The 27,779-nt window shown below is 48.4% G+C and overlaps 2 protein-coding genes across 7 annotated transcripts in view; one reads left to right on the top strand and one right to left on the bottom strand.

Annotated features, from left to right (window-relative positions):
• The window catches only part of Lcor (ligand dependent nuclear receptor corepressor), a 126,172-nt gene extending 111,307 nt beyond the window's left edge, over window positions 1-14,865 (top strand). For all 6 annotated transcript variants that reach the window (XM_052713934.1, XM_052713935.1, XM_052713930.1 and 3 more), the window contains one exon: window positions 397-14,865. In XM_052713934.1, the coding sequence (XP_052569894.1) occupies window positions 397-4,948 (4,552 nt within the window). In that variant the 3' untranslated portion in view covers window positions 4,949-14,865. The remainder of the gene's footprint in view (window positions 1-396) is intronic.
• A 1,416-nt stretch (window positions 14,866-16,281) lies between these two features.
• The window catches only part of Slit1 (slit guidance ligand 1), a 161,149-nt gene continuing 149,651 nt past the window's right edge, over window positions 16,282-27,779 (bottom strand). Inside the window, exons 31-37 of the mRNA XM_052760526.1 lie at window positions 26,931-27,068; window positions 23,960-24,188; window positions 22,388-22,518; window positions 21,848-22,002; window positions 20,617-20,905; window positions 20,076-20,287; window positions 16,282-19,292 (exon numbers count right to left, since the gene is read on the bottom strand). Of these exons, the coding sequence (XP_052616486.1) occupies window positions 19,054-19,292; window positions 20,076-20,287; window positions 20,617-20,905; window positions 21,848-22,002; window positions 22,388-22,518; window positions 23,960-24,188; window positions 26,931-27,068 (1,393 nt within the window). The 3' untranslated portion in view covers window positions 16,282-19,053. The remainder of the gene's footprint in view (window positions 19,293-20,075; window positions 20,288-20,616; window positions 20,906-21,847; window positions 22,003-22,387; window positions 22,519-23,959; window positions 24,189-26,930; window positions 27,069-27,779) is intronic.

Here is a 27,779-nt window from a genome sequence, read left to right as displayed (position 1 = left end):
GTGTTGACCATGTGGAGTTAATAATGTGGCCAAACTTTATTTTCAATATTTCTTCTAAGATAGTTATTTCTGAATTATTGAAGTGTAAAAGTATGAAGCAGGGGATTGGAATGTAGCTCAGTGGCAGTGTACTTTCCTAGTTTGTACCAGGCCCTCTTTCATTTCCTCGTACCATAAAAACCAAAACATTTTTGAGACTAAGATGAGCTGGCTTTATATTCTAATTATGTTTTCCTTATTGAACTAAAGTAAATGATGGACTTGAAAGTCAATGACAGTTTTGGCTAGAATGCCCTTTCTCTTTAAAATATAAATAGCATCTGATACAGTTCATATTATAGAAACCTTTCCTTGGAAGTGCACATGCTAATTTCCTCTTTTTCTTTGTTTGTCTAGTAAGAATTCCACAGAAGCATCAGCAGTAGATTCTAACCATCCATCGAAGCCCCCACTGGAGAAGTTTATGGTCAAACTGTGCACACATCATCAGAAGCAATTCATTCGTGTCCTGAGTGACCTATACACTGAATCTCAGCCAGGTACTGAGGACCTGCAGCCTTTAGATTCCACAGTGATGGATGTCTCCACTTGCAATGCAGATTGTGCCCAGCTGAGCTGCAGACAAGATGAAAAAGATGATGTGTGTCTCGATGGGAAGTCTCCTGCTTCTGTAAATTTGTTCTTAGACTCCTCGGGTTCTCCTAGCTCTCTGAGTGTGACTGAACAAACCATGAAGGAACCACCTCCTGAGACAGACTCTGTAGATGGAAGAGAGAATGCCTTGACCATTGTCCAGAAAGATTCCTCTGAACTTCCAGACATTCAACCTAACTCCAGAAGATCAGCAGACAGTCCCGCTGTGGGATGCCTCACTACATTGGATTCTTCCTCTTTTAACTCCCTCCACAGTTCCAAAAGCTTAGAGGGGCAAACCACTGGACGGGAGCAAGACATCAGCGTGAAACCCTGTGAGGATGGTGAAGACCATGCCCCAGCCTCAGTCGAAAGTCTGACTGCAGTGGACGTGGCAGCTGAGAATACTGAAGAGGATGGTAGCTGTATTGTTTCTCAAAGAAACTCGTTCAAAGCTTTATCAGAAGAGAAATGGGACTCAGGGTTTATGGGAAACTCATCTAGTACTGCAGACAAAGAGAATACTTTACAGTGCAGCTCAAAAACATCCTTACACCAGGATTTAGAGGCAGATGAACAAGATGCAAGGCCAAAGCAAGAGAACCATCTTCATTCACTAGGTAGAAACAAGGTGGGTTACCAGACATACCCCAGCGACCAGGGCCATTTTGATCATTCCAAAGGTGATTGGTTAGCTCCCAGCCCCACACCAGCTGTACACAGAGCATCCAATGGTCACTCTCGAACCAAGATGATAACAGCCTCCATCAAGACTGCTCGGAAGAGTAAGAGAGCATCAGGCTTGAGGATAAATGATTATGACAACCAGTGTGATGTTGTTTATATCAGTCAACCAATAACAGAATGCCACTTTGAAAATCAAAGATCCATATTGTCTTCTCGGAAAACAGCCCGGAAGAGTACCCGGGGATACTTTTTTAATGGTGATTGTTGTGAATTGCCAACTGTTCGCACACTGGCCAGAAATTTACGCTCCCAAGAAAAGGGAAGCTGCTCACCGATAGCACCAGAGGTAGTGGTGACTCCCAAGCAGACTCTTACACTTCCCACCTCAAAGCACATAGTAGGTGTGCAGCATCCAACAGTAGGTGTGCAGCTTCCCACAGTAGGTGTGCAGCTTCCCACAGTAGGTGTGCAGCATCCAACTGCAGATGTACAGCTTCCAACAGTAGATGTGCAGCTTCCCACAGTAGGTGTGCAGCATCCAACTGCAGATGTACAGCTTCCCACAGTAGGTGTGCAGCATCCAACTGCAGATGTACAGCTTCCGACTGCAGATGTACAGCTTCCCACAGTAGGTGTGCAACTTGTGGAAGAAGATACCCCTGACGATCCTGGGAAGGAAAGAACCTCCCTTGAGGAAGGAGGCAAAGACATGTCATCAGCAAAAGAGTATCAGGAGCCAGAGGTTTGCCTTACTGTGAATGAACAGGATCCTAGCAGCTCCCCTACTCCAGGAGAGACCACAGCCTGTAGCCCAGCATGTCTTCTGCCTGCACCCCTCCCTGATGAGGATATGCCTAATGTTCCAGAAGGCAGCATTGCAGTCTCACCTCCAACAGCAAGTGTACTATCTTTCCTTGAGCAAGACCAGCCACCAGCTTCTCTTCTGGAGTCAGAGGAAATGCATACACTCCAGGAGTGTCACCTGACTCCCATAACCGGAAACACCCCCTTCATCTCTGGGGAAGACGGTGAAGACCAGCTATGTAGACCTCAGTCTTCTCCTGAAACAGTCATCAGAGAAGAGCATTCTCTGTGCTCAGAAAATGAAAGTCCTGCTGTGGGTTTCGATCCTCCCCTGAGTCTAGAACTGTCTGAGCATGACCAAAGCATCAGTACTGAGGCTGAGACTGGAGATATCCCTGGGGAGACGCTGTCGCTAGAAGCCGCCCTGCCCCTACTGGAAAGCAGCATTGTCAGTGATGAGAACCCGGGTGAGACCGAGGGAGGTGAGGCAGCCAGTGGAACCAGACAGCTGGAGATGCATGACAGTGATAGAAAAAACTTATCAGAACAGGATCTGAGTGAGGCAAACTTGGACTCGCCCGAAGAGAATGTGGACAAGAAGAAAAAGGGTAAAAAGCTCCCCGAGGCCTCTGATAGATGCCTAAGAAGTCAACTTGTAGATTCATCCTCTGCTGACAGGTGCCCAGGAAGCCAAGGTTTAGATTCATCCACTGCTTGTTCTGAAATGAAGATTTCTAAAAATCCTACCATAAAGCATTCTAAAAGAGAAGGGCACTCTGGTAGGGCAACCCCCGAGGGCTCAATGATTGACAGCATCCATACAGATGATCTGGAGGACACCGAAAACCCCAGTGTCGGTGAACGTTCCTCTGATGAAGATAGCAAGCAGGAGGGTGAAGGAGTTGGAGTCATCACAAGGCAGACTTTTAAAAGCATGCTGGCAAAGGAAGTTAAAAGAGAAGAAGGGGAGACTTCCCCAAGCAGTGACTCCACCATAGTTGGCCAGCCACTGCCTGGGGAGAACCTGGAAATTAACGTCTGGTCCAAAATAGATGAGAGAGATGCACATGTGCCCTCAGAAAGCATTCCTTTTAAGAGGGACCTGGAGCAGGTAAAAGAGAAGCCGGGACACATTGCCACACAGGATGTGGAAGCCTCTGTGAGTGAGGTAGGTGTTGAGGATACCCACTCTAAAGATGATGCTGGCCTTCCTTCATCTAGCTTAGCTGGGATATCAGCCAGTCAGAATGGTGATCCTGCCGGGCCACCAAAATTGGTAACAAGGCCTAAGAGATTGCCTTCTTCAACTTACAACCTGAGACACGCTCATTGTGTGGATGCCTTGGACACTACAAAAGTGACTTCTGAAAAGCAAGTCACACAAGTCAGCCCAGCACCAAAGGAAAATGAAGCTTCCGAGAGTATGGAGCCTTTGGATGAGGACGATGCAGACACGGCAGTAGAAGAGCAGCCCAGGTTCGTGGGATGGTGTGCAGAGGAGGAGAACCAGGAGCTGATCGCCAACTTCAATGCCCAGTACCTGAAAGTTCAGAAGGGCTGGATCCAGTTGGAGAAAGAAGCGCAGCCGACAGCACGAGCAAAGAGCAAGTCCGACAAGCTGAAGGAGATTTGGAAGAGCAAGAAGAGGTCACGGAAGTGCAGGGGTTCATTGGAGGTGCAGAAGTTTTCTCCTGTTCAGATGCTGTTTATGACAAACTTTAAACTGTCTAACATCTGTAAGTGGTTCTTAGAGACAACAGAAACTCGGTCTCTGGTCATTGTGAAGAAACTAAATACTCGTCTTCCAGGAGACATCCCCCTTGTTAAACACCCTCTTCAGAAGTACCCTCCTTCCACCCTGTACCCCAGTTCACTACAGGCAGAACGCTTGAAAAAACACTTAAAGAAATTTCCTGGAGCCATTCCTGCTCGGAATAATTGGAAAACACAGAAGCTGTGGGCTAAACTGCGAGAGAATCCTGGCCAGGTGGAGCCAGAGGCTGGCAGTGACACCAGCCTCGGCCCTCACAGTGAAGACACCGTAGAGGAGGAGGTCAGGGAAGGCAGAAATAGCCATCCTCCCGCCAACTTGCCTACTCCAGCCAGCACCCGGATCCTTAGAAAGTATTCCAATATTCGAGGAAAGCTCCGAGCCCAGCGCCTGGACAGCTCACTGGGTGGGCCTTCCGAAGTTAAGCAGGGCCGAAAGAGCGTGTGCATCAACCCGCTGATGTCCCCCAAGCTGGCCCTCCGGGTGGGTGCAGATGGCTTTCCTGTCACCCCCAAGAGGGCTGAAGGACGCAAGAGGAAAAGAGGGAAGCAGATGCCTGAAACCTTGCTTAAAGTGGAAGGTCAGAACAAGCGCAAAAGAGCAGAAGGCTCCGGAACTCAGGATGATAAGGACAAGGGGCCAGCAACAAAAGCCAGCAGAGGCCTTTCTGCCAAGAAGCTAGCTACAAAGGACAGAGTCAGCCAACTATCCAAGAAGATGACCTTGAAAGAGAATAAAGTGAGACTCTGTAAAAAGGCTCCCAGGAAGAGCTGCCCACCATCCAGGAAAGAAAAAGAGAATGCAGACAAAAGGCCTAGCCATCCTGCTGCAGCCTCGGAAGCGCTGACAAAGCCTGCCAAGCAAAGGGGTGCAGGAGATGCCTCTGCAAAGCCCCCCAAAGCCAGAGGGAGAAGCAGGAAGCTGAGCAGTGGGAGGGGCCGAGCTAGACCCTTGACAAAAAGCCCAGAGACCCAGGCTGCCCAGAGAAAGAGAAAGCTCAAGGCCACACTGGACTCTTCACAGGGCAAACGTCGACGCTTAGATTCCAAGTGAGAGCTGGATGGCCCCGAGAGAGGCTGGCCTCTACAAGAAACCTTTATCTCGCATTAACAAAATCTGCTTTTATAAGCTTGTTAAGCCTTTCACGTTGCAGTTACAGAGAACACCAGTTTGAAATGTCACAAAATGCGTCTCAGCTAGAGACGGGAACTTGAAGAGAGTCCTTCTCCATGGCTAAGGGAAGTTGTACATTATATTCTGGTTGTTCCTTGGGTTTTAAACTTGGAAACAAGCAGTTTTTGTTTTAAGAAGTACAGTGCCTTATTTATCATTTTTGTTTAAAATTTGACAAAAGCTGAGAAGCTGATGTATGTGACTAAAGGCTTGTATTTTATACTTGACGCACAAGCACTTGCTCTGTCACTGAGGAGGCCACTGCTGCGCATGCGTGAGCGAGTGAGGAGCCGGCAGCAGCTGCCTGTGCGCCCCTGGACAGGTGCACCTTGCATACCGCAGCACAACTCCCCTTTCTGTCTTGTTTGGTTTTTATTTGAGTGATATTTGAAAGCTGAACCAAATCATTTCTATGGTATGTGGAGAATGCAGGGGATTTATAATTATTATAAAAGATTAATGTTTCTGTTTCCTTCTAAAACTCATATTGTTTATCACCCCTTCATCTTTTTTTAAAATCATTTCAGATCATGTTCTCTAATTTGTGTGCCCATGGGACAAAAGATGTGCTAGAAACACCCCCCACCCCCAAACTATGTTACTACTAACACTTGTCATCCTCCAGTTTGGGACCTTGTGAGCATGGTAGTACTACTCAGTGAGGTGTGTGTGTTCTATTTTGTTGCAGCTTTTTGTGTATGTTTTCATCGTGTAGCTATCATTTGACCATTAGGATGAGTGATTCTTTGTTTCCATTCTTACTTCCCTATGCAGTGAAAGTCAACATGTCTTTCCAGCAGTAGGAAAGCTTAGCCTTGTGCATATGCATCTAGGTGTATCTGCCTTTAGTTGCTGTCCACCAGTGTCTCCTGGTACTAGTTTCACAGGGAAATTCTTTCTTCCCCATGCAGTGTATCAGTAAGCTGAGAAATTAGCAATGGCCAGCTTGTTTGCAAGTAATCCAGTGTCTCCATGCACATCCCTAATACCACTTTCACGTGTGACTTGGAGAGCAGTGGCCTTGAAAGACTAGAACACCCAGGCAGCTGCAAGAAGCTGCCCAGAATCTCAGTGGAGCCACACCCCCATCCCCAGCTGAGTGAAGCTCAGCTGAGACTCTGATGTGACTGTTCATGCCTGGAGTAGGCGTCTGTCTGGAGTAGGCGTCTGTCTGGAGTAGGCGTCTGTACCCATTGATAGTTCCAGCCTCGTGGCTAAATGCTTGCAGTATTGCCCCTCCCACACCGCTTCACTGTCCTGTGGCTCCGAAATGAGAACTGCAATAATTGAAAGTGGTGATGCTTGCCTTTCCTGGGTGGAGCCTAACACAGCCCCACTGGCTTCACTCAGTGCCTGGGACATTGCTCCATTGTACCGTGTGTACTTGACATTTCCATTGGGCCAGTCAGCAAACCACTTGGTTGCTAAAGCCTCCGTCGGCTTTGACGTGTCCTGTCACCAAAATAGGCTTGCGTGGACAGCTGCTGCCCTGTTCTTATTAAAAGTTTCTACTTAGGTTGTTTCCGATCTTTTTAGATCAACCCAGATGGACTTCTTTTATATGCAAATCATGATAAAACAGGCCTTCTACCTATTTTGCTATTGTTAAAGGTTTGCTGCAGATAATGGAAACTTCTGATAATTGGGTAGGACTGGAGCATTTGATTCATGAGAAATTGAGAATTGTGTTGAATTTCACGGATAATGAAAGTTGTCATTTCCTTGTTTTTAAACGTCCCCTCTATCCCATGAGCATTCATGGGCTTTCCCCCTCACTGCCTCCTCCCTCATCCCTTACTTTCCCCACTCCCCATTATTCTTTTTATTATCTTTGACCTTGACCATTCACAAGCTACCTATCGTAATGAGACTGCTGAGTGTGTGCTCGAAACTCTTTCTCAGCATTAAGTTGCACAGAAGCATTAATATGTTTTAAGTAGGTTCGTTTTAATATTTAAAAAATGCTTTTAAGGCTTAAAAGAGCTTTTCCTCTAGTTGTCACTGGATAGTGTTGTTGTAGTGACTTAAACAGCCAAGGCTTACTAATGTGCGGTGTGTCAATGCCTGTACATGGGAGGCGCCCGTGGCTGCCTGGTGACTCCCTTGTAAGGTGCTTGGGTTAGGTTAGAGGGAGGAATGAGTGGTAAGTTGGTGGGACGCTTCCTGTTCCAGGTTTATACTTCATTCCATTACTTTTCTGATTGTGTTTTCAATTTTAAAAGCTTCTTCAAGATAGTAGCCTGCATTTGAGGGAGCTGTGTGGAAGTGTTTGTTATATACCCAACACAACAGTGCAGTAGACATCCTTAACAGCTTGCACTTGATAGTAGTGACTGCATTTATATAAATGGACATTCTACAAAATTTGGACATTTAAGTTTTTTTAATTGTTTCATATTTATTGAGCTCATTTTTGATGATCTGGTTAATTTTGTTAATAGAAGAAGGGAAAAGAATCAAAATTGACAGTAGTTCTAGAAGACTTTTCTGCACCCATAGCAGATGCTGGGAAATCATCCCTTCAGCATCTCCAGGCTTGGCCTTGACTCCATTCTCTTTGTTTCCCTTCCTTCTGTAGCCATTTTCAAATACGACTTGCCGCCATATACAGTGTACTCTGCCCCTCAGTTTGATCCTGAGTCTGAAAGGCATTCTGCTCCTGCCCTGTGCTCAGTGAAGTGGCTGTCCTAAGGCTGGAGCTGAAGTTGATGCCAGAGGACTGGTGTTCCCTCTGTTCAGGATCTGGAAGATGCCCAAGAAGCTATCTGAGAAGCTCTGTGTAGCTTGCCTAGAGCACAGCCTGCTTTGGGGACCCATTTTCTGTCCTGTTAGACTCCCTGGTATGGGCCTGCTGTCTCACTGGGGTTCAGAGTCTCGCCCAGGCACTTTCTCTGTTCTGGGATGTTACCTGAGTCTTTTGACCCACAGTTGCTAGTTCCTGGGATTCACTGGGTTTTGCGGTTTTTATTTTTGTTATTGTTGTTTGGTAGTGGTGGGTTTCTTTATTGAAAATTTTACACTGTCATATTTAAACCACAGTCAAGCTGTGGGGTGTGTGCCTCATCATTCTGTAATGGTTTAGAGAGAAGTCATCCGTTTCCCGCACGACCCTCTGCACATCACTCAGCCACAGGTGAATTTCTCACTGTGCACATAAGTCATCAGCAAGTATCACTTCAAGACAGAGGCTGTAAATCAGGATCGGGCCTGTTTCCAGCCTTGTGATGGCGGCTGTAGTGAAGGCACAGCTGTCACTCATTTATGGGCAACATTTCTATTGATTAGCAGGCCTGAGAGTCCCATAGGAAATGACACCATGCTATATGATGCAAACTGGAGATTTTGTGGTGTTGCCATCCGAAGTCTGTGCTTGTCAGAATACCAGAAACAGACTGAATAACCCAAGAAGCTGTCCATAGCTGGAGAGCCACCTCCATCCCTCCGGTTTCACCAGTACAGACCTCCTCTTAGCTCACCTATGAGCTGTTCCAGACATGCAAACTGTGGGCCGGCTGCTCATGTGTATAAATAAAGTTTTATTGTCATATAACTATGCCCATTTGCTTATTGATTGTCCATGGAGCAGTGGCCATGAAGTCCACAAAGCCTAAAATAGTTAATATTTATATCTTTAAAGAAGCCTGCTGACCCCTGCTTGAGAAAATAATCCCTTTTGGGAATAAATCTTCTCCATTCCTCTTCTTCTGCCTCACACCCTCTGTCTCCCACGCCGCCCCCCATCTCAGTTGAATCTTTTAAGCACATTTCTGTGTTCTCTTGCTGTAAGAGAGGCATGTCATTGAGACAGTTTCAAAGTAACTCAACTCTAAACAAGCAGTGTGTCTCCCTTTTAAGTCCCTCCCCTAGCCCCTCAGTGAAGCCACCACAGCCCATAGACCAGAACCCCTGAACAAGCTGCCTTTGGAATTCGGAAGTCATGTGGACTGTCCCACGGTTCACTCCCATAGTTTCTAATCCTAGAACTGCCCCTAGCTTCACTTGTTTACTAAAATAAGCCAAGACTGACTGTGATGAGATTAGCTGTGCTTCTCTTGGACTTAAGAGTTCTCAGCACCACATGTAGTTGTGAGAAAGACAACCAAAGCACTCTTTATAATTACCATTGATCTGTTCTCAGTCACACACTTTCAAAATAAATTTACTAAAGACAAGCTAACAATAGAATGGTGGTTTTTGAACTGCTATAGAAAAGAAGGACAAAAAAAATTAGAACACGTTTAACCTGAGTATGACTAAGGAGTTACTGATTGTATCTTTATATCAAATCCAGTCAGCTTCCAGAATGTTTGTCCTCCCCTCCCCCTCCCCACAAAACTCAAATAAAAGTTTCTATTCTGCATTCCAGAATGAAGTTAAATATCATGCCAAATTTAAAAGATGGGGACCTTGTCTCCTAATTAGTGGACAGCGCTGAAATTTGGACTCCGGGCCTGATGTAAGCTAGGCAGACATTCTGCCACTGAGCTCTATCCCTTGCCCAATTATTTTTAATTCTTCCCTGTTTTTTATTTTCTTATGACTTATTAGCCACTGAAATGCTAGAATGCTTGAGATATAAAGTCACATCTGTGTATGTAAAGCAGTCCTCGTATCCACGCAGCAGGTACTTTTCCCTGTGCTTGCTCCCAAATCCTTTGCAATGAAAAGATACTTTTAAAAACTTAAAAACCAGCAGAACTTGGAAATTTGCCTTTTGAGACAGCTTTCAGAATAATTCAACTCTTGAAAATTCTGAAGAGTCCTATCACCTATAAGGGATGGATGGTAAGGCCAGCCACTTTGCAGTACCCCATTATTCTACACCCAAGTATGAGCAGTGTGCAGAAGCTGCCCTTATTCATGCTTTTGTTTTTGGGTTTGAGCCCGTTGCCTCCTCATGGGATTGTCCTTTCTCAGGCTCTAGGATGGTGTCTTTCAGTGCTCTGGACCCAGCCCTTCCTCTGGCAGACAGGCAGCTGCCCAGGCATGTGTGCCAAGGAAGGAGACACTGAAGCTTTCACACCCTGTGGGCCATCCTGTCTGACGGGTGCAGTTTGTAAACGGCTTGAAAGCCTAGACTGCCTGCCTGAAGAGCATCTGGGTGCCCATGGTATTAGAGTACACCAGAGGTTGGATGAATATATTTACACTTTTTGAATTGGACAAGCAGAGATAATAAAACAATTAACAAACTATATGTGGTCCATACTACCTAAAATGCTTACTGCCTGACCTTTTAGGTCAGTGTACGATCTTTGCAAAAGTCACTATCAAATTGTGTGAGCAGTTAGGCACATGGTTTCTTTGTGCATATAGGCCAGCATTGCAACAGTCCTTTTGGGTTTGGGGTATCTTGCTTGTCTGTCTCAGCACACAGTTGTCTTTGTGCAACATTCCTGATGGTGCTTCTAAGGAAGAAAGAGATTGTCTTTGCTCATTGGATACTTGCTGATGAATTGTGGATATAGCATATCTGCTAGGGCCTAGTTCAAAGTACAGTCTTGAAAAATGCAATCATGATGGTTATGCATCACAGTGAATTTGACTGATAGAGACATTCCACCAGCAGTGGCACATGCTGGTTTCCAGTGAACGTGCAGTCTGAAGTAGTGCCTCTCTGAAAGCATAGGAACTGGTAGCTTCACACCCATAGCCCTCCGTTTCTCTTCTGTACCTAGGATATGTGCAGATTTACAATTCTCAAGTTTGGTCAATATCTGTGAATATAAGTGGCTGATCTTTGTGTGTTTGAAAACTTGAGTCCAGGCCATGCATTTTTGTTGGCATGGCCAGTGTGCCAAAGGCACCTCATCTGTGCACCAGCAGCTTTAGGCAGAAAAAGTCCAGGGCCCTCTTGGTTAGGCCTGAAGCAGCTCCTCCTTTGGGGAGTCATTCTTGGTACCTTGCCTTTTCTCTTCCCTTCTGCCTATGCCACTGGCCCCCTTCTGGGTGGCATCTTCTCTGGGACACTCCCTCCCCTAAAGTGCTTCTCTGAATGCATACATGTCAAACGAGAAGAATTTCTCTTCATTGCTAGATTCTCACAGTGTTTAGTGGACTGGGTCTAAAAGCCATTCAGTGATCTCCTTTTCCCCACTCCAGTTGGTACCATGGGGTACATCTCGTGTTGTGTTGTAGTTAGAGCTGTATGTAGTGTTCGGAAGCATTTGTGGTAAAGACACTATACGAATAAGATTTGCATAATTTTGTATATTTATACCACAGGTAGGGATTATTGCTAGAGCCACTGTATCATAGGGTAATTAATTTCACTAGTGGCTTCTGCATTCTTAGTAGTTCTAGGAGGCTGTGCTAGTGACTGGTTTCAAATATATAGAGTGCATATTTATACATACCACTGTGGAATTTATTTTACTGTGTAAATAGTGATATTTTCCTGTTCAAATGCTTCTATACAAAGTATTTATTTTAACAAAATTAGTTAACCGTCAAAAGGGCTTTCCAAAAACTTCTTGCCATCTGTTCTCCCAGCTCCCATGCTCAACTCTCAACCCCTAGACATTACAGTAAAGGCAGGAGGCTGTAACCGGGAAACCCTTACTGTATTTGGGTAAACACAGCGTAGATCGGGAACCTTAATGCTGCTCCCTCTGATGCTCCATCCCAGACCAAAGTGGGGCTTGAAGGGGTATAACTTTGCTCAGCCCAGCATCAGGACTTCCCCCAGCAGCCCAACTCACACATGCACCATTGGTACGTACGTACGTACGTTCAGCTGTTGACTTCCATGGCCTGTGCAGGAATTGACTTTGGTTGTAGTCCCAGGGCAAGCAGACTCATGCCTATGCAATGAGGAGAAACCACTGTGGTTGCCAATGTGAGCTTCTAGTCTGGCTTTCAGAATTCATGAGAGTCATCCTTTCACACATCGATAGGAGACACACGTCACCTTCTGCACATTGAAAAAACTTGGGAACACCTTGGCTTTCCTCCTCACCCTTTCCCATCAAGCATCTGTGCAGATGTGGCCCCATCCCACCCATCTATAACCCATGGTTCTAAAATGTATTCAGCTTTACTTCTCAGGAGTCCTGGTCTGCAATTCAGAGCACCCTAGATGTCATGAAACCAATGCTTCATGGTTATGCATGCCCCTTTTCCCTGTACCTCATCCATGGGCACCCAATCTGTCACCATGCTACTCTGCCAGGATGGCTGGGTTGACCTGCAGCTCCAGGACTCTAGGGTGCTTGGAGACCAGGTATGAAGGGATTACTGTCAGCCATTTGAACTGTAGTTTGCGTATTTCCTACGGCCTCCCTTTGCCTTTTCTAAACAAGGAAGGCACTTGAACAGCAATGCTGGAGAATGTTTTTCTAAGATGCTGTTTGTAAGCAAATCTGATTTTGAGATGAAATGTGAATGGATAACTAGGTGCCAGGGAATTTAGCACTGAATTAGACAGTCAAAACTTTTTTATCCTTTGCAGAAAGTAGATTCTGTTGTCATCTAAATATTCACAAGATGTAATGCTGTAAATAGTTTTCTAAAAATATTTATTACATGTGCTGTATGCAGACTCATGTTCTGAGTGATGTTGGTTTGCATTGTATTGTAGAAGAATATATTTTGAGTGGTGGACTTCTTTCATAATACAGTTCACTCATGGAGAAAGAAACAAAACCAGCAGGTTGAGAGCTGTTTGGGGCATTTGATCTGTAATGGACCATCCAATCCAAGCTTTAACTGCCCCCTCTTCTCATCTGGTTGTGTTATATATATATTATATATATATACAGGTGTACAGTAAATTGGTCAGTGCCCGGGTCTGCAGAGCAGACTTCCAGGTGTTCTTTCTGATGTGTTTCCATAGCAATACGACCCCAGGTGCTGACCAGTCCTGTTGTCTCAGAGGATCGGGTTGGGGGACAGCTCTTGTGAAGCCTCTTGCCTTTCCTAAGAGGCTGCTTTACTTGAATTGTTGCTTCTATTTCTTCTGCACGCTCCCATGTCTCAGAACTGTAGCAGTGTATGGGAACTCTCCTAGCACCAGACACATCAAAAGTGGACACGCCAATTGAAAGGTTAGCGATTTCCCAGGAACTTGTTTCCAGAACAGATGAGACAAAGCTCATTTGGCCATAGAATAAATGTAAGGAATTTTTACCTGAGAAACATATGTGGCCTATTATATTTCCCCCTGCTCTGTCTGACTCACCTTTAGAAGCCAACCTGTGTCCTGCCTTCTGCCTCTATGCCTCAGCTCAAGATGTCCATGGTCCCGAGAGTCTGCTTAGGCTCTTAGTGTGTCCAACTCTGTTGAGCAGCCTTTCCTTGTGACCGTCCTAAACTTAATGAAAAGGAATACCCACACCCAGATAACCACTGTTAGAAGTGATGTAGTTTTTTAGGCTTTTGGAATATGTCTCTCTTTTTTTAATATATATATATATATATTTCTGATGGTGTTTGGGATTTTTCACTAGTGTTTTTTAGATTGAAGTGGGTGCATTAAGGTAAACTTTCCACTGCTGAGCCCAGAAGCATGCAGAGGAAAGAACTTGCCCTGCATTGTGTTGTTGGGGAGGTGACTACTTCTGGTGAGGGGTGGGGGGAGGGTCCTGTAGATGATCTGGAGGTGAAATAGAAGTTCTGACCAGACGTTTCCTAAGTCTTTGATATTTTGTAATGAAAATCCCCACCTTAGCCTCGCTTAATCTCAATGTAAGCCTGCTGTTTACCCTCAGGGAACAAGTGGTTTTCACAATTGAGCTCCTCCAAGGTCCTGGGCCAGTGCCTGCGGACGCTGGTCATCTTTGTGATCTCATGGTATTATTTTCCCACATGCATTATGACATGAAGAAGTTCAACCCCACCCTGTATGAAAAGCACAGCCCAGTGCCCTAATTTAGGCTAGTGTCAAGCCTTTGAGGGGCCTGGGGGTCCTAGGAGGCCCATGCAATTTAACTGAAGCTCAGGTGTGCATTGGATTTTGCTTCTATTAGGCCACAGCCCTTCAGAATGAGTTTAGGGCAGGGCCTATGGACCAGCTCCGGTTCAGGGAGCTGAGTCTCCACCATTCTCAAGTGTTTCCTGGTCCCTCCTGGTGGTGTTGCCGAGGTCAGTCTTGTAGGTGTTTGGATGTGCTCCTTTCTGCTGTCTTGTGAGTCTTAGCCCGTGCTCCGGATGCCCAAGAGTGGGGCCTCTGGAGGGTGCAGCCCTCCCCGACCCCGGCACCTTCCAAACAAGTGAAGTGAGAAGAGTCTGCCCTTAGCCACCGGGCAGAGCAGCACGTGCTCTTGGGCCTGGATTTCACTGTTAGTGAGTGTAGGAAAATACTGTGTCTTTAATGGATGAAAATTCAATGTATGCTGTGAATTTGTTGGTTTGAAACATTGAAAATTTTTCATTAGACAATGTTTACATACCTCACCTGAAGAACCTTTGAGAGTGTATATATGAAATTTAAAAATATATTAAGTTGCTTTAAAACAGTATGTATAGCTATAAAAGTTGGAGTTATTTTAACTTTGAGTATGTACTAAGTCTTTTAAATATTGAAATCTTGTAGACTTTTTGTGCTTCTGTGTTTTGCTTTTCCTGTTGGACCACATAGATAACTGTGTTCTTGTTGTTGGTAAAGGGGCTCACACTGAAATCCAAGCTTGGAAGGATTTCGTGTGGTGGTTAAGATTTTCTGGTTTGGTTTTGAGGTGATGGGGTGTGGAGCTAGAGGACGATGTGTGGGAGGGATTACTCTAATGTTGACTTCTATTCTGTGAGCTTTTTCAAGGCGCTTATTTTATTGCAGCATATTAAACTTCTTTGATATTAAAGTGTGTTTGTGTAGTCACTGGAGAGAGAACGGAATACAACACAGCCTCCTGCCCCAACGACACATGGCAGGGACTGTGTGAGCCCCGGAACTGGGCGTAGAGAAGCCCTGAGCACACTACCCTAAACCTTCAGTCATGCTGTCAGTTATGCCTGACTTCAGGAGACAGGCGGTAGAGCGGCAGCACTGTGGGGTTCCAGGTGACAGGACAGGAAAGGTGCCAGTGGTCCTGAGGGGAGGGGAGACGCCAGCCGGTGCTGTCCAGTCCTGGGACCACCCTCCCCCTGCCCCGAATATGGCAGAAAAGAAACAGCATTTGTCAGGGCTTCTACTGTGATCCGCCTTGGTGGATCCTAGGTAGTGGCTGTCTAGCAGCCCCTGGTTTTGATTTAAAACAGAAGTTGTAAATTTTCAACCTACAGATGTGTTTATTTAGCCCAGGATTAAAAAAAAAAGTTTAAAAACTAAGTGTTTCATTTCAAATATTGGAGTTTCTAGTTTTGTCTTGTGGGGTTTGTTTTGTTTTGAGGGTGTTTGTTTTGTTTTAACCTAACAAATTTAGCTCATGATGAGAACCAGCTGGTACAAATAGACTGGAAAATGCTCTTCAGGTGCCACAGTCTCTAGCAGCACGAGTTTCCGTTTGCCCATTGGCACCCCACTTTAATCAGAACTGGCCATAGGAATGATAGGCCAAGGAGCACTTGCTTTACCTCCTTCCCAGACACTGCAGCCTTTAACCTACTTGGTTTCACCTTTCCCTTCTCTACCCTGCTCTATAATGTTCTCTTCCAAATCCCTAACTATTATGAAGGCACCAAAGTTATCATCCCTGTGCCCTTTCAAAATGGTTGCGTGCTCTTAGAGTGGGGATTGTAACATCACTGCATTCTTAGCGTGAGAGATCAGTTAGTTCATGGCCCTGCATCAATAGAGGGCTTGGCAGGTCCTTTTAGCTTTGGGGACCTATCTGGGGGACTCAACCTCCCAGACACTCAGATTCGTATTCATCTCCTGAGTGAAGGTTTTCTGATCTGATGTATGTTTCCTCCTGCTTCACTGGCCTTCTAGGATGTCTGCGAATACGTGCTGCTTTCTAATGTGTTGCCTGGATGCTCCACGCCCCTCGGAATCTGGTTAAATGTATGAGTGACTCTGTAGACAAATGCTTAAAACATTAGTGTCACTGTGAACACTTGGCGGCAGATGAGGGTAAGCAGGCTCTCCAGACTGTCACTCACCCCTTCCTCCAGGATGAACAGACCTTGCCATGTCAGTATTAGCAAACAGCCCGCCTGTGATGACTGGCCAGTATGGTAGCCCAGGGCCTTGCTGCCAGGCCTTGCTGCCCTGGGAAGGTGAATGCTAGTAGCTGCAGACTCATTTTGGTGAAGAAAGAGACCAGGCAGGCAGAAAATGAGTGAATCAATGTCATGTTCACATGGAAGACAACAGACAATACTGACATATTCTAAAACAATACTTCCGGGGAAAGGGCGGGTACAGCCCCCTCAGGGACTGTTTTAAGCCAGTTTCTAAGAGTTGACCCAAAACAAGACTACAGAAACCCCAAACAAAAGGTCACAACCACATAGCATCTGAAAATCAAAAGACACTGGAGGTTGACTTTAACATATAAAAATACTATAACAAAATGAAATACAAATATATATTAGAATCTGTAAGTATTCTGTATAAAGAAATACTTTCATGGTTAGGCTAACAGCAGGCAAAGAGGAAACAAAGCTGGTCTTTGCCATTTCTTAACATCATCACAGGGCCCTGAGCAGGGCTGCCCAAATACCAGCTCCTGGAGGACTCCCCCTGCTGGGCCTCTTCTGTGCACGTCTAATGGAAATAGCCAGTGACCACAAAGCAAACTGAAGGTCTTTACCAAAGGGAACACAATGTGGAGATGATTTCTCAAAGTTGCCTTCTTACCCAACCTTAAAAGCCCAGTTGTGAACGGGATGGGGATGATAGACCAGGCCCTTGGCTTCCAAGGAAGTGACTGAGTCAAAGGTAAAGTTGAGCCTGGGGTTCATGGCTCTCTTGCCCTTGGTGCCCTCACTTTGCAGTGAGTCTTGATCCTCAGATTCAATAGAAGACTGGGGGAGTGCAGGGGTGTGGAAGGGCCTTTAATGTTCACAAGGATCTTGGAACCATTGCATCAGCCTCTCACTTCTCACCCCAGGGCCTTGGGGAGAGGCAGCATCACCTGGCTGCAGGCGCTTCACCTGCAGCAGTCTGAGCAAACCTGCTGGTCCATGCCTCTCAAGCCCAGGAATCGGCTTTTCCAGTGAGGGTGGCTGGAGATGGTAGCTTCCACAGGGCTGAGGAGGCCAGAACACCTCTATTTCTAGAAAGGAGCATGATGCCAAATGCCTAAGTTCTTCCCTATGCAACCTGGTGTAGCTGCTTGCCAGGATCCCACAGTGGCCTGGAAGCTTGGAGTAAGAGAAAGACACTGGGCAGAGTTGGGTAAATCCCCTAGAAGCCTGGGCCGCGGCCCTCTTGGGGTGTAGCAGTTCTGTGCACCATGGCCTTGCTCAGGGCTTAAGAAAATGGAGCCTGCCCCCCCCCACCTCCCCAGCAAAGGGTGTACCCAGTCATGAGGACATTGACCAGTTGGTCAGGGCAGGGCTCTCTTTCCATCCCAGAGTCTCACTAGTCTGAGAGCCATTACGATAGGAGGTACTAAGTTCTAAAGTCACAGGAGGCTTGTGTCCTCACCAGCACTGACGGCTCCGCGTAGTGTCCGTATGGGTGGGGGCTCAGGTATAAGGCCTTTCCATGCTCTGTACCTACGCTGCCAGATGGAAGCAGCCAAGAGAGGGACATGCTCACACCTCTGGCCCAAAAAGAAACACGCCCCCACACAGGCCAGGGCTACACCCACTCAGGGAGAAGTGAGAACATACAACCCTTTCTCCCTTCAGCAGCTCCCTGTGAGGCTCAGACCTCTTCTTTCTACACTCCACTCTACACGGAAGAGAAGAAGCCTGTGTGTCGTTCTGCTGTGTATCCGGTGGCTTCCAACAGCCTTCCCTGCAAACTCCTAGAGTGAGGAGCTGCAGCCTGGGCTGATCTGGGCACTCGGTGGTGCTTAGGAATTAGTTCACATCAAGGCTGCACACCCACAGAAACCACTCCAGATTGGGTACATAAATACCTGCTAATGAAGTTAATGGAAATGAATCTTCTAACTCCTCAGGCCTCTCTCCTGAGACCAGAGAGGCAGTGTCTACATGGTTCCTAGCTACCTCCCTGCTGCTGCAGACCTAAGGCCTAGAATGGACAGAAGTCTGCCCAGAGCCACAGGGCAGAGACTCTTTAGTGTCCGGTCATCTGACCTCCTCCTGTTCCATATGGTCTCAGTACAAGGCTCCAAGCCAGGCCTCCAGTTGAGGAGTTCCTGGCCTCACCCAGCTGCTCCTCACAACCCATTCCTCCTCTGCCAGAGGCACCAGCAGCTTTTGGCTAGGGAAACCGGGGCCCAATGCCCCTTTTGTAGCCAGTAATGTCTATTCAGCTGGAGCCAAGAACCCCATGCCCTCTTTGGTAGGGTCTGCCACCCCAAGCATAAGAACCCCCTCACAGAAGCTTCCATGGTCATCCTGTATTTCAGGATTCAGAGGCCTGGTCCTACACAAACCCCACCCCACCCCAACCTCTTCCCAAGCTGTGGAGGCAATGGGCTAGTGACTCAAGGAAAAAGGGTCAGTTCCTTCCCCATGGCAGGAGGTCTTCTCCTGGAGTGTGGCCTGCTGCTGGTAGATGTGGCAGCAGACTCCAGGCCAGTACCCCGGCAGGTGGTTGTCCTCCAAAGGGCCAGAGGCTACTGGGACATTAACTCTTTCAGGCCAGCCAGGGTCACAGGCCAAGGGAGAAGCAGTAGAGACAGGGTTAAGCCTCCTTTTTCTGTCCCAGGTAGCAGGCAGAGGAGTGCCACCGTCCTGCCACCGTTCATGGCCTGACCTCACACACACATTCATTCAACAAATATTTATTAAGCGCCTATCTGTGCAAGGCACTTTGGGAGAGGGCGCGGCAGTCCAGGCCTTGCTTGCTCCTCTACCCCGGCCGGCAGTGCAGTCCGCTGGAAAGGCAGCTCAGTGTCCCCACGCCCTCCAGGACCATCCTGCTGATGCCCGCACCTCAGCACAGCTGCTAGTGCACCACCTGCGCATTATGCACACTGGGCACAGCCGCACTTCGTGGGCTTCTCCACCTCTTCAGCAAATGAAGTCCCGTCGCTGCACTGGAACGCGAGCTTCCTCCGCTTCAGCCGTAGGCCCTGGCAGCAGCCTTGGCCCGGGCACGCGCCCCGGCACTCCACCCACGACAGCGGGCGCGTGGTCTGGCAGATGGCATAGCCCCTCTGGACCCGGTGAAAGTCCCGGACAGGGTCCCCCTGGCACTCGGACTCTGGATGGGACAAATACCAAGAGAGAGCCTCAGAGCACACCGTGGGAAGCAGGAGGGGGACTGGGCAGCATCCTAGGAGGGCTCCGCTGGGAGGGCTCTCTCACCCCTCGGTCCCGAGCATCCTCCCCCATCTCTGCATGCACCTCTGCTGGGCTTCCTCCTGGGCCCACAGTGTGATTGGGGAAGGAGGAAGCAGCTAGCTGCCCAGGCCCTCCAGGCCAGAGTTGCTGCCAGTTGAAGTGGTTCCCACTGTACAGGTGTGCAAGAAAAGCTGAGGCCTGGAGGCAACGGCGTTATGCAAGCATTCCTCGATGGAGAGAAGGACCTTCTGACCCTACGGTGCCCAAGGCTGAATTTCTCCAGCTTCCCTCTTCCCAGCCTCTGCATTCTGGGGTCTAGCCAACATATCTTGGTGAAGGGGCCCAGAGAAAGTCTGGGAAGAAATTCCCTAACCTTCAGACATGCCACACCTGGGTCCAAAGCTGATAGACCAAGATGCTCGAGCCTGGCTAGGAGTTGTTAGTGGGTATGCCTGGATGGTCTCTTCCGTGGAGACTCCTCAGCCAAGAAGGGCAGGGCCCAGGAGATGGAAAAGGTGGAGCTCTGTGCCCAGAGGGCAGGGGGCACAAAAGCCCAGTAGTCCCCCAAGTACCAGAGGTGGGGGAAAGAAGAAGGAAGAGGATGGCAGGGCGTGCTGGGGTTTGAGGATGATAACATGAAGCTCCTACAGCAGAATGGTGGGGAGGGACTCTGCAGAGGGCAGTCAGGAGGGGGCCCCCTGACCTTGCTCACACAGCTCGCCTGAAAAGCCTGGGTTGCACACACAGTGTGCCCCTTTGGTGGCTGAGGCCTGGCAGTGGCCATGCAGGCACTGCAAGCCCCCACAGGGCTCTGCCACAGCCCCGACCTGGTTGCACAGAGCCCCTGAGTACCCATCCTGGCACTGGCAGCTGTAGGCAAGAGCATCAAGGGGCACGCATTTCCCATGGACACATCTGGAAGAGACAGAGAAGAGAACTGTGAGAACAGGCTAGCCCACGCACCAGCCAGAGGGTGTCTCACCCTCCTAGCCTTGCACCTGGTTCTGTTCCAAGATTTAAAGGGGGAGGGGAGCAAAATGTGATTCTATGCTTGTCCTTTTCCAGTGAAGAGCTTAAAGCCAAATAATAATAATAATTAATAATATCTTATGTCAGGCCAGATGCTCCAATTTAAAGATTTAAAACCACAGCTCACGAGGCAATGCTTGCCATAAGCAAACGGGCTTGCAGAACAAGGACCAGTGAGTGAGGGTGACGGTTCTCTTGGTCCATCCCAGGCTTACTTGTGGCCATGGCAGGGGCCATCCACTGGCTGGTCACAGTGCAGGCCCCCCCAGCCAGCCTCACAGTGGCACACGGGCCCTGGGGTGGCATTGGGCTGGCAGATGCCGTGTAGACAGTAGAGCTTTCGGCAGGGCTCACAGCCCGGTACCACACCCGGCTTCATCTGTGTCTTCGTGAAGTCCTGCAGTTCATTGTTGATGTACAGATTCCGGATGCAGCCGTGGAAGCTGGTGCCATTGAGGATCTGCCACAGGCGGAAGGCAGCTGAGTTCACATCCACGGGCATCCCTGGAGTGACAGGAAGAAACAGTAGGCTGCGTTGGGACTAAGCCATGCCTGTTGGACGGCTCTGCAGTGTCTCCTTTTGCCCTTGGGCTCTGTCCTATCTCTGCAGAGGCCCTTGGCCACCCTGGAGGATGGGACTTTCCAGGACCATGTGGAAAGTCTACTTCCTCTGGGACCAGAGCTGGGAGTCAGGCCAGGCATGGTCAGTTGAGCAGCTAGACTCTGGGATGCCTGTTCCCTAAATCTGGCTATCTCCCCCTGAGACTCCTTCCTTCCCTCCAGGACATCTGCTTTCATTCCTGGAGACCCTAATTGAAGCAAAGAACTCGTATGCAAGGCACTTTGACACCTGCTTTTGGACTAGTGGCTTTGCAGCAACCCCAAGGCAGAAGCTGTCAGTCCCTTTCTCAGCCTCAAGAAGTAGGAATAGAGCTGAGCTCACTTAGGGGGCCTGGCACTCCCCAGGCTGAGACAACAGGAGAATGGCTCCTGGCCTGCAGCATTTGCGGGTCCACTGGGGAGTCTCCAGCTGATGCAGACTCTGTCTGAGTCTCTTGCAGTGTTTCTGGCCTTTGAGGGTCCAAGACTAGAAATGGATCCCAGACATGGGAAATGTCTTCTGGTCCAGAGCCTCGAAGGGTGCCCATGGTCTAGAAGACAACTGGGAAAGACCCATCCCTCCCCAGGCCTGTTGGCCATCCCCTTCTTGGTTAGTCTGGAATGGTCAGAATGTAGCTAGCTGCCAGGCAGGGCAGCACAATCCACCAGGTCAACCATTCAGTAGGACCACCTCATCCTTTGGCATCTCCCTGGGCATAGCACAAACTCTCCTGGCCAGTCTCAGATCAGAAAACACAGGAAGTCCCTGCCTGGGGACAACCATCACCACGGCTAGGTGAGAGGCTTGAAGAGGGATAGACGTAGCTCTGTCTGGAAGGTCCTCACCTCCCACATAGAGGGGGGCCTCGCTGTTGAGCGTGTAGTGCTTGCCAAAGTTGTCCATGGTCATGGGGCTGCCGCCATCGATGGAGAGGTTCACCATCTGGTCAAAGGTGACCAGCTCAACGGTGTGGAACTGCCCGTCGTTGATGGTCTCGGCACTGGAAGGAGATGGGAGGGTACCCCCACCCAGGGAGTGGGCCTCAGGAAGACCCGCGCTAGGCACACCCCAGAAAGGCCACCAACTCAGCCACTGCTCCCCAAGGAGACAAACCTCTCAAGCAAACTAAGCGAACTTTGGCCTGATGCCTCCTACTCCCCTTTCCTGAGGCCCGGGGAGAGAGCGTCTTCCCCAGTTAGGGGCTACCTCTGAGGTGAGGTGGGATGGGGAAGGATGGGTGCCAAGGAGCCTCAGCTCCAAGTGGACTGGACTCAGGAGACCAAATGGCCTTTCCTCTCGGCCAGCCGAGTTTCTGTTTTTGGCCTGGGAGCCCCACATCCTGGCATGCCCACCCAAGGAAGGCTGACAGTCTGAGGTATTCCTACCTGTAGATAGCAGAGCTGGGGTAGCTGCCTGGGTCATAGCTAACACGGACATGGCCCTGGTACAGCTCGACTGCGATGTGGTCATTATCCCCATTGTACAGGAGGATCCCATTGTCCTCTGCTGTGGATACCTGAGAGGCAAAGGTACTTTCTCTCCCATGCTACCCCTCGCAGAAGCAGCGCAGGTAGGTAAGTGAACAGAGGGGACTCTAGGTTGGAAGGGTGATGCCATATGGAAATCATTCTCTCCCCCCTCCTCCTCTGCTGACCTAGGCCAGCTGTTCCAGGTTCACTTGCCAATCACTGCAGACCGGCCAGCACTGGACAGCAAAAGGCTGGTTGGGGCTTGGAAAGCATTTGCCCAAGAACAGGTAAAAGACCAGTTGCCCACTGGGAGATATGCAGTACACAGCCACCACGGTGTCGTGTGGGAGCCCCTGTGAGCCTGAGGAACAGGTTACGGGGGCGAGGGGGGACCAGAGAGGAGACACGTATGGAAGGGTCTCCCTGCTAGAGCTCGCTAATGCTGGAAGGAGATGCTTGGGAAACAGGGTCTGTGGTTGGAGATGCAGGTATTTGGGAGGGAGGTCCCCATGGCTGTAGGAAGCATGATTGCCTCCTTCTGTCTAGCTCCCTGTCCCCGCATTCTTCTGGTAAATATCCTGATTCACTGGTCTATAGAGTGGGCACCTGGACCAAGGCTAGATAAATCACACTAGCTCATTTCCTTGGACCCATTGATTGGTCAAGGACTAGGTATGCAAGAAAAGTCTGGCCAATCAGAGAGCTTCCCCTGAGGCCCTTGGTTGTTGAATTAGAGTGCAGGCAAAGAGTCCCTTAATGTGTGACAGTGAGACCCCCTGAAGATGTTAGGATAGTCCGAGCAATGGCCAGGGCCAGGCAGGGGCCAGAGCTGGGGCTGGAACCAGGGTAGGTTTTGCAGTGTGAGAGGAGAGAACTGAGCCTGGCTGAGGGGCTGAGGCAGAGAAAGAGCAAAGAAAAGGAGAGGTGATTGGGTGCTTATAGCCAAGGATGGGATCTGAGGCAGAAGGGTCAAGAGTTTACATTGTCTACTGGGCCAAATGCAGTAAAATCTGCTCCCCTCTCTTCCTCTGGGACATACTCAGCAAAACAGCCCGGGTTCTCATCATATGTCAAAGTAGAACCTGATTTTTCCCCCTCAACAGGATGATGTTCTGAGATGATATTGAAGGCACAGAAAGGACATTTAGGGGACCCCAAAACTGTTGGTTAGAGACAAGCCCAGAACTCACCCTGGCCACATGGAGCAAGCCTGTCTGCTGCACTGGAGGCCAGAGCTGAGCAGAAGGTGTGATAAAGCCTATGAACAGGGCCTCTGGCAGGTTTAGTTTTCTGGATACTGTCCCTGCACAGTTGTCCCAGAAGTGACTCAGAACCTTTGCGAGGTACTCAGACTCATCCTAACCCAAGGATAACAGCAGTTCACACAGGTTCCTTTCAGTGCCCCTGGACAGGGGTGTACCCCGACATTCTGATGAGCAGGGGTGCTCATCTGACTCCCTACAAGTGACCAGGTCCCCAGGCACACACCTGGAGAGTGATGTTGGCCCGAGGCCAGTTCTGTAGGTCGGTGAACTGCAGGTAGGTGTCACGGTCCACAAAGTTGACACTGAGCAATTTCTCACATTCAGGGCCGCCGAAGCCTGGCAGGCACTGGCATACAGGCCGGCTGCCCTGGTCTACACAGTTGGCTCCGTTCTGGCACTCAGTCCCCTCACAGGGGCTCCTGGGGGCAGGTGGAATCTCACAGAGCTGTCCACTGAGAGGAAAAGACACAGGTCAGAGAGGGCAGGGCCAAAGGAAGGGGGGGGAATCTCTCCCACTGTGCTGGTCAGAAACTCACTAGCCACCCCAGGAAAATGGACCCTTAAAGGGACAGAAGATATCCTTTGTGGATGTTGCTTTCCAAGGGAGCTGAGTTCCAGGGGACACCCTGGAGCAGCACCTGCCACATCACCCAGCACTACCCAGAAAAGAAAACCCCACCCGAGCCACTTTCTAGAAAGATCTCAGGTGATCGGCATGCACATTGAAGCCGAAGAATCACTCCCTCCCCATGCCAATAACTCTGTAAGGCAGATTTTATAATCCAGAAGAGAAAACTGTGACTTAAAATACAAGTGGTGGTGAGGAGAAACCAGAAATAAAAGAGGGCACGTTACTACCAACAGACTTACAGAAATAAAAACAATTAACTAGGGGTGTGGTGGGAGATAGAGCTAGAAAAAAAATATAGGCTGATGTCTCTAAGGAACACAGGCAAAAAGTCCTCAACAAAATAGCCACAAATCAAATGGAGCATAGACACTGTTATATACCATGGCCATTCAAGTTTTACCCCAGCAGCACAAGGTTGGTTTAGCATCTGAAATCAATCAATGCAGAACATCATAGTAACTAACATATTAAAAATCAAACAAGGGGCTGGAGAGATGGCTCAGAGGTTAAGAACACTGGCTGTTCTTCCAGAGGTTCTGAGTTCAATTCCCAGCAACCACATGGTGGCTCACAACCATCTGTAATGAGATCTGGCTCCCTCTTCTGGCCTGCAGGGATGCAGGCAGACAGAACATTATATACATAATAAATAAATTAAAAAAAAAAAAAAATCAAACAAACTTCAACAACCCGTCAACAAATTAGAAGTAAAAGGGAAGTCCATCAGTTTAATGAAGAACAGCCAGGCTGGGCGGTGGTGGCACACGCCGTTAATCCCAGCACTCGGGAGGTAGAGCCAGGCAGATCTCTGTGAGTTTGAGGCCAACCTGGTCTACAGAGCTAGTCCAGGACAGGCCCCAAAGCTACAGAGAAACCCTATCTCAAAAAACAAAAAACAACAACAACAACAACAAAAAAAACCAGCCAGAAAACACACACAGCCAATATCACACTTGATGGGCAGAGGTTGAATGTTGCCCTGTATAAATAGAAAGAAGCCAAGAATGTCTGCTCTCACAAGCTTCATATAGCAGTACAGTGCAGGGTCTGTCCAGAGACCCTGTTAGGACAGAAAGGAAGAAAATACACATCTTCATTGAGAAAGAAGAACAAAAATTATCTATGTGTAGATGATATTATCCTGTAGAAGAAAGTCCTAAGGAATCTGCTAAAACACTCTTAGAAATAATTAAAGAATCCTGATTTACAAAATCAATGCACACACAACAAATGACATTAAGAAATCAGTTCTGCCGGGTGGCAGTAGCACATGCCTTTAATCCCAGCACTTGGGAGACAGAGTCAGGCAGATCTCTGTGAGTTCAAGGCCAGCCTGGTCTACAGAGCAAGATCTAGGACAGGCACCAAAACTACACAGAGAAACCCTGTTTTGAAAAACCAAAAAAGAAATCAATTCCAAGGGGCTGGAGAGATGGCTCAGTGGTTAAGAGCACTTGTTGCTCTTGCTGAGGACCCGAGTTCAATTCCCAGCTCCTACATGGTGGCTCACAACCACTTATACCTAAGTTCCATCAGATCTGATGTCCACTTCTGACTTCTTTGGCCATTGATGCATTTGGTGCACACGTATACATGCAGGCAAACACTTGTACACATAAATAAAATAAATCCATTCTATTTACAGTATCATTTAGAAGAATTAAAATTAGGAAATAATTTCAAAATTAAGTATGAGGAGCTAGAGAGTTAGCTCAGTGGTTAAGAGCACTGGCTACTCTTCCAGAGGACCCAGGTTGGCTTCTCAGCACCCACCAGGCACACACTTGGGGCATAAACACACCTGCAGACAAAACACTCACACACATAAAATAATAATTTAAAAAATGCTTAAAAATGAGTGCGAGGCATGCACTTTAAAAATGACAAAAACAATTGTTAAAAGAAGCTAAAGTGAGTCTCCGTATGCGGAAAGGCAATTCATGCTCAAGGATGGGGAAATCCAATTCTGTTTTGTTAAAATGCCACTGCTCCCTACCCTGCTTTACAGAGTCAAGGACTCACTGACCAAAATCCCAAATCACTTCTTTTTTGCACAATTTGACTAGCTAACCTGGAAATTCAACGAGCCCAGAATCACCAAAACAACCTTGAAAAACAGCAAAACAGAAGGACTCACACTTTCCATTTTAAAAACTCGCCATGAAACTACAGTAATAAAGATAGCGCTGCTGGCTGAAGGAAAGCCCACGGAAGCACCCGTAGACTTACGGGCCATAGAGTTTTCACCAGAAAGCCAAGAAAATTAAATGAGATGAAGGGGGAAAAAGTCTTTCCCACAAATAGTGCTGGGACAGCTGGACATCCACATCCAGAAGCATGATGCTAAACTCCTTCTTCATGGTTCCCATGTTTCAACAAACAGGCTTGGAACCCTGTGCCCAAGTTCTAAGTGGTTGTTTGACTCTCCCAAGTTTGCCGTAGTTGGGACTGGTGGAGCCACGTCTGAAAGTCCAGCACTCAGCTCTCAGAATGGGACTGTCATTCACCCGAGCCCTAGAGGGGCCCTTGGCAGGCCCACCTGGGTGTGGCCAGAGCGGCTCACCTGTAGCCCTTGGCACAGCGGCAGGCGTAGCTGTTGACTTCATCCACACACTGGGCCCCGTTCTGACAGCGGTGACCTTCGCAGTCATCCTGATTTTCGCTGCAGTTGGTACCTGTATAACCTGGCACACACTCACACCTGTGGTGGACGGGGAGAGGGCCAGCGACATTCAACCTAGAGCTCAGTGGCCAGGGCTGTGCAACCTGTGTGTTTTACAGAGAACCTCTACAGGGTCTCTTCTACTAAGAACGGAGCTGTATGGATGTGGGGGAACCTGGGCTGGGGGAGTGAATGCCTGGCAGCAAGAGGAGGTGACAACAACCTTGTCTTAGATGCCCACTGTCACCACCAGCTACACATCCAAGGTACACAGCCTTGGGCCCATTCTTGACCTGCCTTGCTCTGTGAACCCACCCCCCGGTTCCTCTGTGCTCAGCTTCTACAACCCTGCTGGGCCCAGATTCCCACCCTTCAGCACGACTTGAGCCCACCTTCAATGAGGACCTTGAACTAGACAAGTCCCTAACTTCCAGGCTCAAGTGTGTCCCTAAACCCACTCAGGCTGAGCCTCTAACTATAAAGCACACATTCCCCCTCTTGCAGCCCCCCAGAACATCTCTGCTACTCTCTACACTCCAAGCCCACCCCATCAGGCATATCCCTGCCTTCACCCCTGTTAGTTCTAGAACATCTTTGCTCTCTCCCTAAGTGGCCCAGCCAGGCCAATTCCTCCCTTTTCCCTGGAAGCTTCCAGGAAACACTCTAGCTCTCACCAAGCAACCCGTCTGAACCCCTATCAACTCCAAACCCCACATCAGCAGACTGCATTCTTGCCTGGAGTTGTTTCTC

The sequence above is a fragment of the Peromyscus californicus genome, unplaced genomic scaffold (genome assembly GCF_007827085.1).
Source record: "Peromyscus californicus insignis strain IS unplaced genomic scaffold, ASM782708v3 Scaffold_4__1_contigs__length_199733344, whole genome shotgun sequence".
Classification (NCBI taxonomy): Eukaryota; Metazoa; Chordata; class Mammalia; order Rodentia; family Cricetidae; genus Peromyscus; species Peromyscus californicus.
The sequence above is the reverse complement of the archived record's forward strand: the minus strand, read 5'-3'. Positions and strand labels throughout refer to the sequence as shown.